The 17,444-nt window shown below is 35.5% G+C and overlaps 1 protein-coding gene across 1 annotated transcript in view; it reads left to right on the top strand.

Moving 5' to 3' along the window:
• Positions 1-17,444, top strand: part of zip (myosin heavy chain 10) — a 517,797-nt gene that overhangs the window by 269,582 nt on the left and 230,771 nt on the right. Inside the window, exons 15-16 of the mRNA XM_090411020.1 lie at positions 2,517-2,698; positions 11,497-11,618. Of these exons, the coding sequence (XP_090267146.1) occupies positions 2,517-2,698; positions 11,497-11,618 (304 nt within the window). The remainder of the gene's footprint in view (positions 1-2,516; positions 2,699-11,496; positions 11,619-17,444) is intronic.

Below are 17,444 nucleotides of genomic sequence, written 5' to 3'. Positions count from 1 at the left end.
ACAGTTCACATCTCAGAGCTGCTCAACTTTTATTCACTTTTAAACTTTCTTAAATGTTATTCTTTTCAATATGAAATTCAATTTTATCCTGCTCAAGACTAAATAGTGATCACTTCCAATTTCAAATCCTCTGTACACTCTGGTGTCCTGCACCAGGGAGAAAACATCACCATCAACAATAACATAGTCAATGAGACTTTTTCTTATTCCTTGCTTCTTCTCTCCATGTGAATTTGTGCACATTTTTATATTGGAATATGGTGTTAGTAATAACTAGTCTATGTCATGAGCAGAAATCCAACAAGTATTTGCCATTATTATTAGCTTTGCTCTTTTCTCCAAATTTTTCCAAAATATTTTTGTATGTCTGACAATCATTTCCTACTCTGCTATTTAGATCCCCAACAAGGACCAACTTTTCCTTTTCATTGTGTCAGTTGCTTTCTCTAAAGCATCAAAAATTCCTCCACTTCTACCTTAGTAGAACCTTCTGTGGGACCATAGGCACAAATAAGTCTCTTTGTCCAATTCCACATTGTGATATTTGCCCACATTACTCTACTTGAGACTGCCTGCCAATCAAGAAGATTAGCCTTGTATTTTGTGTTGAATACTATGGCTACTCCTTCTTTTCCTTGATTGTCATTTCCTGAATATAACATTTTGTATTTATTGCTCAGAAAGATCTCACCAGTTTTTGTCTTTTTTGTTTCAGTCACCCCTATTATGTCGATCTGGTACTTATCTAATTCCTCAGCTAGCTCCATTTCTTTGCCATTCAGGCTTCTTATGTTGATAGTACACCCCAACTCAACATCAGTCTGGTGATGTTGAGTTGGGGTGTGCTTTCAGATTTGTTCCAGTAGCTGACTTTTTGCTGTTTGCCCTGGTTCCCTGGCAAAAACAATGGGGGCCTTGTTTAACTGGGGGCGATGCCCCAGCCGGCATGAAATTTTGTCATGTTGTACCATCATTTTTTTTTTTATTTTGGTTTAACCAATAAGAATATAATTTGGTCGGCTAAATCCCAAATTGCCAGCCCATCCTCATTCGTCCAGTATCCAGGTAGATACCCAACAGGGTGCACCACGAGAAGATGAGGATTGGACATTAGGTCAGAAGCCCTGATCGGTTCTCCACATTCCTTTAACGACTATGTGGAGATCTCCTCACAGTGATACAGCTTTGACCTTATTGTTGCGTGGTCAGTCTTTCTGGTAAATAACTTCAAAATAAACTTATGGATCATCCAAACTGGAATATTGCAAATCAGTGTTCAAATGAGTTTTAATACATGGATCTAAAAGTTGAATTAGAAATTTTATTCAGAACTAGAAAATATCAGAAAAGAAATTAACATTAATGTTCAGTTTGGTCTCTGTACGTAGAGCTAATTTAAGGTGTCATTGTTATTTAACAGAGTGAATGGTATTACATTAGCAAAGCAGCAGGTATTTTGAAGAAAGTAAACCATTCTCTGTAAAAGATCCAGAAGATGGCTAAGATACAGAGTCAGGGGTACTTTTAGAAATCTGATTTGATCAGCTTTTATTACCTGATCATATCTGACACACAAATGATAAAACAGTTGGAAGAAAATTTTTGATAGGAAATTTGTCATGAAAATATTGTGAAATCCCTTGAGAGTATGCATTAGAAAACCCCATGATCATGACTTTTAACTTGGTGCCAAAATTGGGATATCAGACTTGGCTCTGTTGATGTAGAGGATGCCATCTTATATCAGCCACAGGTGTTCACATCTCTTTACTAAATTAAATAACTGCTGCCACAAATTTGTACGAACATCATCAGCAAAGATCGGATAATTCATTTTTATCTTTTAATCACTTTAGTGTTAATATTTGTATTTTGATGTATTTTGGGATATTCTGAAGATATTTGCCAGGCTAGTGTAATGGATGGGTAAATGGAACATTTATAAAAAGCACTAGTTCAAGTGCTGATTCACAAAAAAAAAACTAAACTTCATTTAAAAAATTCCATTTCCATTTTTCTTTTAATGTTAATCTCTGCCTATCATGGCCAATTAACTTGGCACCTTTTGAAACATCATTTATGCTTTGATAGAGTAGCTAATTCCATCTGCATTGTTATAGCTAACATTTGTGTGTGTTCTTATGGAGACTTTACCCATTTTGCCAGATGAAAAACCCAAGTTTCTAGTAGGAAAGCTCTGTCATCATTTGTTAAGACCAGATAACTCAGCTTCAGTTGAAAAGCCTTGATAAAGGTTCTTTGTATCCTAGATGGTCTTTTCATCCAGACAGCATTGTTGAAACAGTAATAATTAGTTATTATAATAAAAGTATATAATTGTTAATAACTGTGTGAGGTGGATAGATTATAATGAGATGCACTATAAAGCAAAAACTGCAGTTGATAAAAGATAAGCAAATTTGTTTCAGCTAGGTTTTATTTTGGATTTAAATTTATTCATTTCAAACTATAACAAGCTTAGGATGGAATATAAAACTGACTGTTTTGCTTTTCAGCTGAAATTGTTGGAATGGGAGCTGCAACTATGGGTGATTCACAATTCGGAGCAAGAACTAGGAAGGGTATGTTCCGAACTGTTAGTCAGTTGTATAAGGATCAGCTAGCCAAGCTTATGGTCACACTTCGCAACACAAACCCTAACTTCGTGCGCTGCATCATTCCTAATCATGAAAAAAGAGTAAGTTTCAGATACAAATAAAATTTTGCAGTTTTAATGTGAAATGTTATTTGTCAATTACTTATGTTGAAGTATACGTTATAAAAAATTAACTTGCAAAGCAAATTTTTATGGGATTAGCAGTTTTTTTAAGCACCAAGAGCTGTATGTTGTTTCACAAGAAATTGTATTGTCATTCATTTTATATTCAACTATATGCAGACAAAATTGTGTTCACTGAATTGCATTTCTACAAGTGCTTTTTATCCTTCTTAAATTACATTTATGACAACTGCCCTGAATGTGCTTAGAGGAGTTAACTTCAACATAAGTTGTTACTCCTGACCACTTGCTATATTCAAAAAGTTCATCTCCTAAATAACATATATTATGCCACCAAAGGGATGCTTTCCCTCCTCTGATTGCAGATAAATGATGCCAAGGTATAATAGTGCTTAATAGGGAAATGATAGTCAAATGTCATTTGAGGAATATATCTGTGTGCTGCTGCATAGTAGTTAAGCATTTTCCAAATCAGTAGTAAGCAATTTCTAGGTGATACAGTGCCCTAGATCTGACCAGTTATGCTTAAGGTACTGACTGACTGACTGACTGACTGACTGACAGAAACAGAAAGCTTGCCATCAGACTCAAGAGAAATTTGTGCATGGAAATGCAAAAAACTACAAACAGACGCATACATATTTTCACAGAAGATTGTAGAGAGCTGTGTGATATACATTATCACAAAGCTGAAGCTCACAAGCCTTCATTAACAACATTGGATATATGCTGTTTGGAAAGAAGTCAATAGGCACCATAGTGTGAGGAACAAACAGCCATGTTACTCACCATAAGAAGATGTAGGACCTCATTTCACTGCAATGACTGCAGCAATCCTACAGGGCATACGATAGTGATCATGAGAATTTTGGATCATTCTTCGTGTAGTTTTGTAATGAGGTCCTGGACTGTTGTAGGACAGATATCCCTTGACCTCACCCAATGCCCCAGTTCATCCTGCAGATATTGAGTGAGATCAGGGCTTTGTGGAGGCCAGTCAAGTATGGAGACATTCATGTCCACAAACCATACATTGGAACATCTTATGACATGGTGCATTGTCTTGCTGAAAGAGACAATGGCCAGTAGAAAGCATGGCATTGTCCAGAATGTTCAGATGCCTCTCAGAGTTCAATGTTTGTGTCATCACAGAGATCTGAGGCCATACGACGAAAAACAGAGAACCATGCTATTACACTGCCACCTTCAAATTTCATAGTTGGGTTACACACTGTGATAAGAGACGTTTACCGGGCATCCACCACACCCATTCATCTGCTCAGAAGGTATAAGCATGATTCATCGCTACATAACATAGCTTTCCAAGCTTAAATGTTCCACTGTACACACTCTTTGCACCACTGAAGACAATGCTTGCATGTCTTCATGCAGCATTGTTTTCAGTGGTGCAGAGTGTTTTGCGATGGTTTAGTTAATGTGGGGCTTGCATATTGCAGTCTTACCATGGGAACCCATGTTGTGAGTCTCGGTTCTGAATGTTTTGTGCAGAGTCATGTTCCAGTCGATGCCCAGACTCTCCATTCAATATGTTGACTATTGAATGGTTTTTTTTTACATATTATCCTTCATAGCACCCTACAGTTGCATTCGTGTGGTGGGTTATCCACTGTGGGTAACACTTGCATTTGACCTTGCACTTCCATCTCAGTATGGTTTCACTGATTGTTTACCTGGAATGGCCCAATTTGCAGGGGGTACTTACACTTTTCCTGAGATAGGTGGGGCTGCGAGCTGCTGTAGTGCTCTAGGTCCCCCTTTCATTTCTTTGTCTTTTGTTTTAGTAGTGGCCAACTCTAAAGTAAGTCTGGTGATCTTTTTAATTTGGTCCAGCCATCTTGGTCTTGGGTGTCCTCTTTTTCTTTGTCCCCTGGATGATAAATTTTTCCAGGTTTTCATGTCTTGAAATGTGACCGAAATATTTGAGAATTCTTTCATTTGCAATGTTACATAGCCACCTCTTGATTTTTAGTTGACTTATTATATTCATTAGACCTTTTGTCCATCCAGGAGACTCAACAGTTTTCTCCAGCACCACATCTTGAAGCTATTTATCTTGTCCCCATCTTTTTTGCTAAGTGTCCAAGCTATTGACCAGTCATGATTTCGTAGTGATAAAAATGTTTCTGTCTTTCCATATTTTTGCAATTGCACCATTACTGACCTCATCATGGTAATTCTTCTTTTAATTTCATGACTCTTGGTGCTTATTAGAATTCCAAGGTAAAGAAATTCATCTACCTTCTTGAGTTCAGTGTTGTGGGCAAAATTGTCATTTTATCTATGGCCACGTATTTTGTTTTATCATGATTAATTCCTAAAGTATATTTCAGGCTTTCCCATTCAACTCTTTTCATGATGGACTCCAGTTCTCCTTTTCTGCTGGCAATAAGAACAGTATCATCAGCATACCTAAGATTATTTATCTTTTTTGCTACCGAGAACCCACCATCATATCCATTAAGTGCCTTTATTATAATGTATTCTCCATAAAGATTGTACAGGGGAGAGTATTCATCCTTGTCTCACACCTTTCTCAATGTTGAACCATCGAGTTGTTTTTCCATCCATCTTCACTGCAGCCTTATTTCTCTTGTAGAGTTGTTTTAAAAGGCATGTCAAATGTTCTGAAATGTCCATTTTACTTAGTATTTTCCACAGGCCCAAGCATCTGACACAGTCAAATGCGTTGGCGTAATCAGTGAAGCACATATACAAGGGAATATTAAATTCTTGAGCCTTTTCAACCAAGTGACTTAGATCGGAAATTTGATCTCTGGTTCCACATCCTTTTCTAAAACCTGCCTGTTCTACAAGAAGTTGTTGAACAGGCAGGTTCAACAACTTCTTGTTGAACCTTAAGTCTTTCTTTAATAAGATAGAGAAAAATTTTTGCTTGTGTGTGAGATCAAGGCTATAGCTCTATAATTTATTGCATTCATCTACATTTCCTTTTTTGTGTATCTGGATAAAAATGGATTTTGCCCAATCATCAGGCCAATCTTCTGTTTCCCAGATTTTATTACAAATTTTCCTATGGGTCCTAGACATGTGAGAAGTTTACTTGGCATTTAGTTGTGGCCCAAGTTTTCCATTTTGTGAGTTTTTTTTTAGAATTTCTTCATCCTCTTTTTTTAAAATGTAAGGTTCCTTATGGAAGTCTCTAGTATTTTCTTTGTTGAATGAGACTGAATTATCTTTATATAGATTTGAGCAATAGTCTTTCCTTTTATTAAGGATGTCCATTGTATCAGTAAGAATAAGATTGTTGACATCAGCTGTACTTGAATACTTTGGTTTAAATTTTCCATTCAACAGTCTTATTTTGCTAAATAGGTCTTTGGTTTAATTTTGATTTGAGTGATCGTCAATTTCTCTACATATGTTGTTGATAAAGTTGTTTCTATCTTTAATGCAAAGTTTTTTGATGAGCTTAGATGACTCACTTTAGATCTGCCTATTCTCTTCTGTTGAAAGTTCTTTTGACTTTATTTCTTGTCTTTTTTTGACTTGTTTCAGAGTTTCATTTGGTATCTAGGGTGTATTAATTCTAGATTTTTTTTTTTTTTTTTTTGGGGGGGGGGGGAGCAATGTTGACTATGCATTTTCCAGTAATATTATTTGGTTTTATCCCAAAGTTCTTTTGGCTTCTTTGATTAGTGTAATTCCTTAGTTCTAGAAATTTATTTTCCACTTTAATGCTATACGTCTCAGTAATTCCTGTGAAGTTTAATTTGGGTGGATATGTTATATTATTTGTTTTCAAACATATTTTCATATCAGCAATGAGGAATTGGTGATCAGAGTTACAATCAGCTCTGGATATCTTTTAACATTTTTCATCATAGACCTCCATCTTTTGCTAATAAGGATATAATCAATTTGGTTACTTGTTCTATCTCCAGGCAATCTTCAGGTGTATAGCCTCCGTTTCTATTCCTTGAAGAAGGTGTTAGTAACCATAAGTTCTCTTTCTATACAAAAGTTGATCATCTTTCACCTCTTTCATTTTTGGTGCCCAGTCCACAAAATCCCAGGAGTGTCTTGTTGTGGTCTTCTGTACTTTTTCCAACTTTTGCATTGAAATCACCCTTAATGATCAAAATTTGATCATTAAGGAAGAAAATGTCATCAGTCAGCTAAGCTGTCTGTTACGTTGCACTTGATTTCTATTCATCATATAATATTATATGAATAATGATATTTTGTAATAATGATACTTTATAATATGAAGTATCATATTATTTCATTCATTTACATTTCCTTTTTTGTGTCTCTTAAAAGAAACACAAATCAGTGTACATGAATAATATTGTATTTATTCTAGTTATTGAATACTTTCATTAATTTTTAATGAAAATTTTCGTCATTTATAATCTATATGATACAGTACTCATTTTACTAAAATTAAAAATTACAGTAAATTCTAATTTTTCTGTTTCATATTTGTAAATTTGAGAAATGTCTTAGTGTTTTTCCCAAATTTCTGGGACAGAAACCCCACTGGTGTACCATCTCTACTGTTCCTTCATCTACGCATACTCTCTTCATTACCTTCTACGTTCTTCTCTGTTAAAGATCTTCACATGGTAAGCACCCATTCTCCAGATCCACAAAATTCAAATGGGTTCTTATATTCATAGCAACCATTTTTTTTTGGGGTGGGGGATATTTATCATAAGAAAATACATTATCCACATAAGACCCTCCTGCTATGAAAGAGGATTGTTTTTCTGACATTATTTTTAATTATGTTATTATTATTATTCAGACCTCCATGGAGTCAAAAGACTCATCGTGGGAGGTCCTTTCTAAGAAACAAGTCTATCTAGACTCATCGAAGGGGGTCCCTCCTAGGAAACACAGTCTATCATACCACTCCTTAAACGCATTGACCGTTCTCGCTCTCACCACTCTATCAGGCAGTGCATTCCATGGTTCAACCACCCTCCATGCAAAGAAACCACTCCTCACCCTCTTTCTCACAGTTTCCTTTCGTAACTTCCAGGGATGGCCCCTTGTCATGACTCCTTCCTGCTGTTCAACCAAGTGAAAGAACTCCCCATTCTCATAATTTGACTAAATTTTCTGATAACTAAACACACAGCATTTATTTCTGAATAATTTTTAGTTTCTTACTACCTTTCATATAAACGGATGATATATCTAACAAATTTCACTCAAGAGATATCTTTACTCAGTCAATTTGAATATCTGTTGGAGCCTGTAATACTTTGCTACTATCAACATATTTATTAAATATTTATTTAATGTAAGTAAAATTATTCTACCATTAAAACATCAGAGAACCAGGTTGCAGGACCTGGTTCTCTGATGTTTGAACAGCCTGCATCACCCATTGCTATTTTGTGTCCTTTCTGCTGACAATAACTTCTCCCCTTGATTTTCCATCCAATCCTCATACAGTAATAATCCTTTGTACTAATTTATAATAGATAAGAAATTGTATTTCTTCTTCATTTTAAGAATTGCACATTTTCAGAAAGAGAAGTGGGCGAGACATATTGCAAGACTCAAGAACAACAGATGGACAAATGTTTTACTGGTGTGGCGGCCATATGGAGGTAACGGATCAGCTGGAAGACCTGAAAGAATGGGCGGATGATATAAGAAAAACAATTGGAACTCTTTGGCACCAACAAGCTTAAGATAGAAACAGATAGAGAAAATTGGGAGACGCCTATAGCCAAAAGTGGCTATAAAAATGGTTAAAAGAAGAAGAAGAAATTGTATCAATTTAACAAACAAAGTTTGCAATTAAGTAGCTTCATAACTAGGCTACTAGCATATAAACGCTATTGACTTCACACCAATTCCTTCAATAAGCATGGTTATGAAAATACTTCACTTGCAACCCTTGTTATCTTACACTAGGGTAAAAGCATTAAAACAAGAATGTGATTTCTTGTCTGTTATGATTTACTTGGTAAAAAAAAAATCCTGCTCAAGATCTATAAGGTGCTCTTACCTGGCACACAAATTTCCAGACATCAGCAGTGCAGTTACAATCTCACTGTTTTACCTTCACTTTTTTAGTCAACACCATTTTTTCACTTCGTCTTAATATTATTGTACTCCTTTCTGTTCCAAGAGTTTACTACTTAACTATCCTTTATATGGCCTCTTCTGTGTTCTTCACATCTATCCTATATTCTTGCCTCTTTTCTTCTCCTCCAGTAGCCTTTTTAGCAACCACATGTACAAATTTCTTTAAACAATCATAAACTCAGATTCAGTTCCTTTTCTGGTTAAATACAATTTCAGCTCAAGTTGTCTGTATAAATTCCATATACTATTGTGCCATATTGCCTATCTAGGCATCTCTCTAATTCTACCATTATCATGTGAGCCATTTCCTAAATGTAACAGAACATACAATCTTATCACCAAATTATAATCTGTCGCATTCAGTTCCTCGAAATACCGATATCATGCACTGTCACCAGTGAAATATTGGAGAAAACAATTAGTTGTTTTGACTCGAGACTTCTGCAGTTGAACCTTTTGCTGTCTTGGAGATGTCTGTGATCGCCATTCTATGCTTCGCCATTTTGTTTCCGGGTTGTATTAGAAGTACCATGATTCATCATTAGTTCCCTCTAAAAGGATATGATCTTGGTTTTTTTTTCATCATTCCATTTTTAAATTTTTGACATTAGGCACTGCTATCCAGTAATAACCTTTTATTACCCTTTTTGTCCATAAGTCTTTATTCGATATTCTGATCATCCCACCATGTCTGATGCGAACCTAATCTGCTACACCTTCTAGGGAGTTACAAGATCCTTAGAACCACGAAAATAAGTAAAATTAGTTCTTATAGTCCTGAGTGTTTTTTACCACTCTCCTCTTTGCCATTGGCTTGATTACACTGGGCAACAAAAATTTACAAAAGCCCCCCCCCCCCCCCCCAAAAAAAAAAATTAGTTTAGTCACTTTCTATAGATTTCAAGGTGCTGAACATGAATACGACAATGAAAATGCAAAATTAGCTATAGTTTGTTAGAGATAGTTTCTTATGTAAGTAATAGAGTAATACGTACTTATCACATATACTGGTAAACGTGCACTTCTACATCTGACAGGGCTTTGCTTGTCATTTGTATAGCTACTCAGGATCATCTCTAGCGAGCATCTGACAGTAGCCAGCCAACATGGAAGTGGATCACTTTCCTTGGTATTGTTTCTCCATTGTTGCAATTTCCTGATGGAAATGTTCACCGTGCTCATCACTAACCATGCCGTAGTTGTTGGGGACGAAATCCAACTGGGAATGGAGCAAATGTATTTTTAAGAACATATTGCAGCCAACTTTGTGATACAGAGGCAAAGTCCTTGATCACTTGTAGTTTTCTGCCCTGCCATTTTTGAGGAAGTTGACACCAGATGAAACATGTCCCAAGCTGTTTTTTTTTTCTCATCACCCTGTAGCAGGTTGTTGAGCATCTTGTCAATAAGGAACTCTCAGATCTGAGGACCAATAAAAACTCCTTTAATTTTCACTTCGCTGAGTTGAGGGAATTTATCAGCCAGGTACTTGAAAGCTGATCCAGTCTGAACCATGGCTTTTACAAAATTTTTTTATGCTGAAGGCTCCAACATCAATTTGTCTCCATCCTCTGAATCAATGGAATATTCTTTTGGAGGTTTGGGAACGGGAACTTCACCGTGCAAAGCTGGTCGGAGAGTAGATGGTATATTCTGGTACACTATTGTCCACTTACTTTTCCTCTTGATGCCTCCTGAAACATGAAGAAGTAGCAGTCATTTGCATGAATTCTTGGCTCTCTCCAAACCATAGGAATGCAAATGGCATTGACACTTTACCCTTTCAGCCACTTTGGAGGATTGCTAGCACACATACCACAGCATGTGTGTGGGGTTCAGGCCTTGTTCTGGTCTCACATCTGAAATAAAGCTGATATGGCTTTTTCACTAATGGAGTGATGGCTGTTTTCTGGCTAGCAAATGTAACAAAAGTTATTTGCACTACTAACACAAATGCGAGGCATCACTACTGCTGGATTTACACTGCACGAAGACTTGTGTAGTACCTATGATGCAGGTGTAAATGGAAGCGTAACCCAGGAAGTCACACAAACACTTGCTCGCCCTATGAGACTTCACTTTATACCCAATGATGGCATCCTATGACAGTGATGTCATAACTCAACTGCATTGCATTAGCTAATGATGCAATAGCTCCTGAGAATGTGTATGATTGGGCGATGCAATATGTTGCAATCAGGAAATTGAAATGCAGCATTGCCAAATGATACCTGTGTATGCAGTGCAGACAGAGTCTCTCCTCAACAAGATCCAATCTGTTTTAAAAGAGGTATACCGTGAGTAGGTATATCAATACAAAATTAATAACAGAAAAGACTCGTACAAAGATTATTTAATAGTATAATTTTCGCACAGGCGAAAATTATACTATTAAATAATCTTGGTATGTGAGTGTTTTCCATTATTAATTTTGTAAAAGATCCAATCTACAGATTTTATTGTAATTTTCGTCTTCAGCACATCAAAATTAGTAAAGAATTGTGATTTTCATTTCAGAGCAAATTGTGTGTTGTCCAGTGTTATTATCATGAATATCATTTTTTGGTCTATTTGCAATCATATTTTAGTTCATGCTTTTTTGTATGTCACCAATCTGTATGCACCTCTAAAATGTGAAATTTTAAAACATTTATGGATTTTTACTTTAGGCAGGAAAAATAGAAGCTCCTTTAGTACTAGACCAGTTAAAGTGCAATGGTGTTCTTGAAGGAATACGTATATGCAGACAAGGGTTTCCTAATAGGATACATTTCCAAGAATTTCGTCAGAGGTGAATAATTGTCAAATTTTTCTAAGTATTTTTACTATAATTTTGCCACTGTTTTGCTGTTATTCATAATTAGTTTCCCTATTTTCTTGATTAATGCCTAGAATAAATATGTTTAGTTAGTAATGGCTATGTTAAATATGTTTTTAAAAAGTTGCTATAAGAAGAAAAAAAGATTTAAGGATAATGTGGGTAACTTCTATAGAATGGGCGATTTTATTTATTTATTATTTTTTAGATTACTTAGTGTATTTTTACCATGTAATTATATTTTTTTGTGGCTTTTACTGTTTTTATCGTATTCAGTACATTTGTTAATATCTTTTAAGATATATTACTAAATGAAAATAATTTTTAAAAAATGCACTGAAAGCCAGGAAGAATAAGAAATGCTGTTGAAAGCTAAGGGAATGATAGCATGAAACCCCATAAAGAGACTGGGTTTCTTGCCATATAAAGAGTCTACCAAGACCCTTTATATGGCAATAAATATAATCTTTGTATTATATTTCTTGCCATATAAATATAATCTTTGTATTATATTTATATGCCATATAAAGGGTCTTGGTAGACCCTTTATATGGCAATGCCTTTGAGTAAGCTAGTTAATTTAAGTCTTAGCTCTGGTAGAGTTCCAAGGGAGTAGAAAGAGGGCACAATTATTCCTTTGCACAAAGGAGGTTCTAAGACTACAGTAACAAACATTTTAGGGATTATGAGCTTTACAACTGTGTTATAAATAACTAGTTTAATTTCCCGACGTTTCGACCTTCATAGTAAGGTTGTCATCTAGAGTATATACAAATATACAAGGGAGGGCAAGCTGAGTTACATTTCACACAGTATGCTAAAGAGAATGATTTGATCAACGGTTATTCTACTGGCATGACCTCCAGTAAAAATATTTAAAAAAAAAAATTGTGTGTGTGTGTATGTATGTATGTATTTATATATATATATATATATATATATATATATATACACACACACACACAGACAATATATAAGTATATATATATAACATAAAAAATTAATTATTTAGAAACTACATCAAAGCTAAATTCTATTTAAGATAACATAAGAGAAACATTCTTTCATATAGTTTTTTTCTGACAGTAACAATGATGTCCTAAATTAACATGACAATTGTTATATTATATTTAAGATTCTGGATTATCTACAGTCCTGTTTATAGTTAACTCTTAGGGAGAAAGGTTCTGTGGGTAGAATATGTGCCTTGCATATGCTTGGGATTTTTAGACCATCATTATTGTTCAGATTAGGGTGGTTGATAAGAATCTCACAGTCTTCCTTAAATTTATGTTCATGCCATGTTTTGGTGTGATGTAAACAACTGGTGTTTTTTCAGTCAATTCTGTGTAAAGTGTTCAGGGCATGATCAGAAAGGCCAGCTTCACCATAGTTATTATATTTGATGTGTCGTTTATGTTCTTTTTGTCTGATAGGAATTGTGCATCCAGTATACCGTATTTATTGCACCTGTAATCTACCATATATAGGAGAAACAGGATGCACAATCAGGGTGGGCCAGTGGAGGGAGTGGATCTTTGGATGAGTTGAGTAAGCTTTTTAATTTTGCAGGAGGTTTAAAGGTGGCTTTGAGGTTGTATTTTTGTAGTATTCTGTTTATTTTATCTGATTTCCCTTTAATGTAAGGAATGGTTATAGTTTTATTGTAGTCTGGTTTATCTTTGTTTTTTTATTGAGGTCTTGTAGAGAATTTTGTTAGAGTGGATCTTTGGATGAGTTGAGTAAGCTTTTTAATTTTGCAGGAGGTTTAAAGGTGGCTTTGAGGTTGTATTTTTGTAGTATTCTGTTTATTTTATCTGATTTCCCTTTAATGTAAGGAATGGTTATAGTTTTATTGTAGTCTGGTTTATCTTTGTTTTTTTTATTGTGGTCTTGTAGAGAATTTTGTTAATAGTGTTTTGGCTATAACCATTTTTTAGGGAAGTATTGCTAATAACTTTAAATTCATCTTTAAATGCTTGTTCATTGGAGTAAATCTTCAAAGCCCTGTTTTTTTTAGAGTATTAAGACACATAGTTTTTGTGTTGGGTGGTGGTGGTAGGAGTTTATGCGTATATATTGGCCAGTATGTGTCGGTTTCCAGTAAACAGTGAAGGAAAGACTGCCAGAAGGAAGACGTGTGACAAGTGTATCTAGAAATGGAAGTATTCTGCTTTTCAATCTCAATTGTGAACTGTATGCGTTTGTGTTGTTTGTTTAGGTTGCTAAGGAAAGTGTCTAGTGTTTGGCGGCCATGGGGCCAGATTGCAAAAACATCCGTCAATGTACCTAAGTCAGACTTTGGGTTTTAAAGGAGAGGAATCTAGAGCATGTTGCTCAAAATGCTCCATATAAAAGTTTACAATAGGCGGTGGGGGGGGGGGGGGGGGGAATAATGGCAAGCCCATGGCTATGCCTTATTTTTGTAGGTAGAAAGCATTTTGCCAATGTACAAAATAACCAGAACGTAAGACATGGGCAAAGCACGCCATGATATCTGGAGGGAATTTGTCCTGTAAAAGAAGGATTGTGTCATTGATTTGGACATTCGTAAAGAGGGCAGAGATGTCAAAACTGACTGATAAATCATCTTTTTCTAATGTAATGTCTTTGATTATGTTTATGAAGCTTTTCAACTCCTTGAGTATTGACGCTAATTTCTTGGCTAGGTGATAATTCAGGCTGTCTATACCTTTTGACTATTGGTCGGAGTGGTGTGTTTTGTTTGTGTATCTTTGGTAGACCATAAATTCTCAGAAAGAGCGTAGTGTGGAAGTAATTTTTTGACTGTATCTTCGGGCCATGTATTAACTGATTTAAGTAGCTTCTCTGTTTTCTTTTATTCTATTGGTTGGGTCATAGTTGGATCATTCATAGAATAAAAAAGAAAACAGAGAATCTACTTAAATCAGTTACTACATGGTAGTAATAGTTAATCAAGACAATGGAGAGCTTGTAGAACGATTTAAATAGGCTGTATGGACAAAAGATAATGGGTATCAGTTTAATGTCAAGAAATGTAAAGTTATGCACTTTGGGATAAATAAATTGCAAGCCGTTTATCACATTGATGGTACTGCTTCAGGAAATAGAGGAAGCTAGAGATTTAGGGGTGGTGGTAAACAGAGAGTTAAAGTTTAGAGGACATGTTGCAAATGTAGCACATAAGATTACTTGGTTGGTGAAGAACACATTAACAAGTAGAGATAAGGAAGTTGTAATTCCTCTTTATAAGGCCTTGATATGTCCACATCTGGATTACTGTGCTCAAGTCTGGTCCACTGGGTTTCTTGGGGATGTGGAAATGGTGGAGAGAATTCAGAGTGGTGAGTGGCCTGTGGAATGTGCCATATGAAAATAGATTGAATGTGTGTGGATTGCAGAAGTTGGTTGATAGGAGAAAAAGAGGGGATATGATAGAAACATTTAGGTTGCTTAAAGGATTTTATAGGATAGATGCAGGGGAAATGTTTCAGCATTTGTCTGGAGGGACTAGAACAAGGGAAGTTGAATAAAGGTGTGGTTAGCAGGGGTGTGAGGACTAGATTTTTTGCTTGGAGAGCGGTGAATGAGTGGAATGGGTTGCCAGAGTCAGTTGCAAGTGCTTTTTCTGTTAATGGGTTCAAGACAAGGTATGATAAATTGTGTGGATAGATTGGGTCTCCTGCAATGAGTCTTCATGGAGGTGCCCATATAATAATAATAATGTTGATGACATAAATGAAGAAAAATTAATGTGAAATTTTAAGATTACAAGAAATAATTCAAAAATCAACCAAGAAGTTGGAGAAAAGAAAAAAAAAAGGTTAAAAAGAAGTGAAATGGGGAAAAAGAACTGGGAGAAAAATAACAGGAAGAAAAGAATGGCAAGTCATAAATTATCAATGAATATTAATGATAATAATAATTTGTTGTTGATGATGTTGATGATAATAAGGTTAGTCAGTTAAAATCTAAGAGAAAAGAAGTCATATGGCACAGTGATTTGATTATTAAATTTGCACTTGATGACACAAGCTTCCTGGAAACTTAAATAAAGGATTTAATGAAGGCAATAGAAAAACGTTGAGGGGGGGGGGCAGAGATAGTGCTAGTCAGAGCTAATAATTTAAGTAACAACAAATATAGTATGAGAGAGGATATGAAAGACTGATAGACATATAGAAAGACAAGTGAGAAAGTAAAAATGGTTAGTTTATTACTGAGATACAATAGTAATGAGTTGAAATAGAGGGCAGTGATAGAAAATGATTCATTGTGCATGTTATGTAGAGAAAAATGGGTCTGAGATTTTGGATATGTAGAGTGAGTTTGATAGTAAAGATTTGTATAAGAGAGATGGCCTGCACTTGAATGGATTTGGAATCAGGTACCTAGAGAAATTACTTCAGCATATTGGATTAGACCTAATGCAGTTAGGAAAAGTAGATCATTGAGAGGAATGCTGAGGATATAGATGTAAGTTCAGCTAAGATGTATGGACATAATAAGAATGTCACTGCGCTCTGTTATGAATCAGCTCAATGGATGGACTGTACTTTTGGTTCTGACATTTTAAGTATATATAGTGAAAGTTGTCCAACTGGATTAAGTAGACTGTAGATTTAAGTATAAGAAAATGTAAGGAACTACCTTATGTCTAAACACAAATGCCAAGGGCATTTGTTCTATAATCCTGATGTCATCTTTGTTACTCTTCTTTGCAGCCTTTTCATTGCTTCTTTATCTCTTTGGAAGACTAAACTTGCACACAGTAGTTCAGGTGCAGTCGTATTAAGGCCTTTTGAAGGCCTTAATGACTTATTTCCAGATTTGTAGTTCAGCATATAACCTGTCCTGATTGAAATATCCATCTAGTTCGTAACTACCCAGGTCGGTACGGTAGAAACACTGTCATGAAAATGTTGTTGGCAAAATGATTTCAGTATCCTTATCAATGTTTTCCCAGGAGACTAAACTTGCACACAGTAGTTCAGGTGCAGTCGTACTGTGTGCAAGTTTAGTCTTAATTGAAGGCCTTAATATGACTTAATTTCCAGATTTGTAGTTCAGCATATAACCTGTCCTGATTGAAATATCCATATAGTTCGTAACTACCCAGGTCGGTACGGTAGAAACACTGTCACGAAAACGTTGTTGGCAAAATGATTTCAGTATCCTTATCAATGTTTTTTTCCCATTCCAGTTAACCTGTGATTTGTATTTGCAATTTTTGTTATATGACCTTTTCTGTCTACCATAACTCCAAGATCTCTAGCCTTATCAATTACTCCAAACATAATGCCACCAATATAATATGCTGTTGGATATTTTATCACACCAAAATACATAATTTTACACTTTTTAACATTGAATTGAATTGTCCACACTTCCAGCGTATTCAAATTACCCTGTAAATGGCAGCACCTTTGATTGTCCCCTGCCTATCTTTGCATAATCAGAAAACAACTGAAGATCTCCTGTCAGCCCCTTTCCAATATCATTAATTTATTGATTAAATAACAGTGGTCCTATGACTGGTCTCCAGGGCACACTACTGGTCACCTTAAATCTGCAGATTCACATCCCCCTTATACCACTTTAATACTTTTTCATTGGCCACCCACTTATCCAAGCTAATAGTTTATATTCCAATCTGATATTCTCTAGTTTATGCAACAGCGTATCAAATGTCTTAGCAAAGTCCAACAGTATCACAGTTAAAGCTCCCTACTGGCTGAGGTGGATGAAATAGTGAGACCAAATTGCACTTCTTATCCATGTTATTCAACGGGTGTTACAGAATCGTATCCAGATTTA

Source organism: Typopeltis vanoorti, chromosome 21, assembly GCF_054136105.1.
Source record: "Typopeltis vanoorti isolate ZY-2024b chromosome 21, IOZ_Tvanoo_1.0, whole genome shotgun sequence".
Taxonomy (NCBI): domain Eukaryota; kingdom Metazoa; phylum Arthropoda; class Arachnida; order Uropygi; family Thelyphonidae; genus Typopeltis; species Typopeltis vanoorti.
This window is presented reverse-complemented; position numbering and strand designations above follow the sequence as displayed.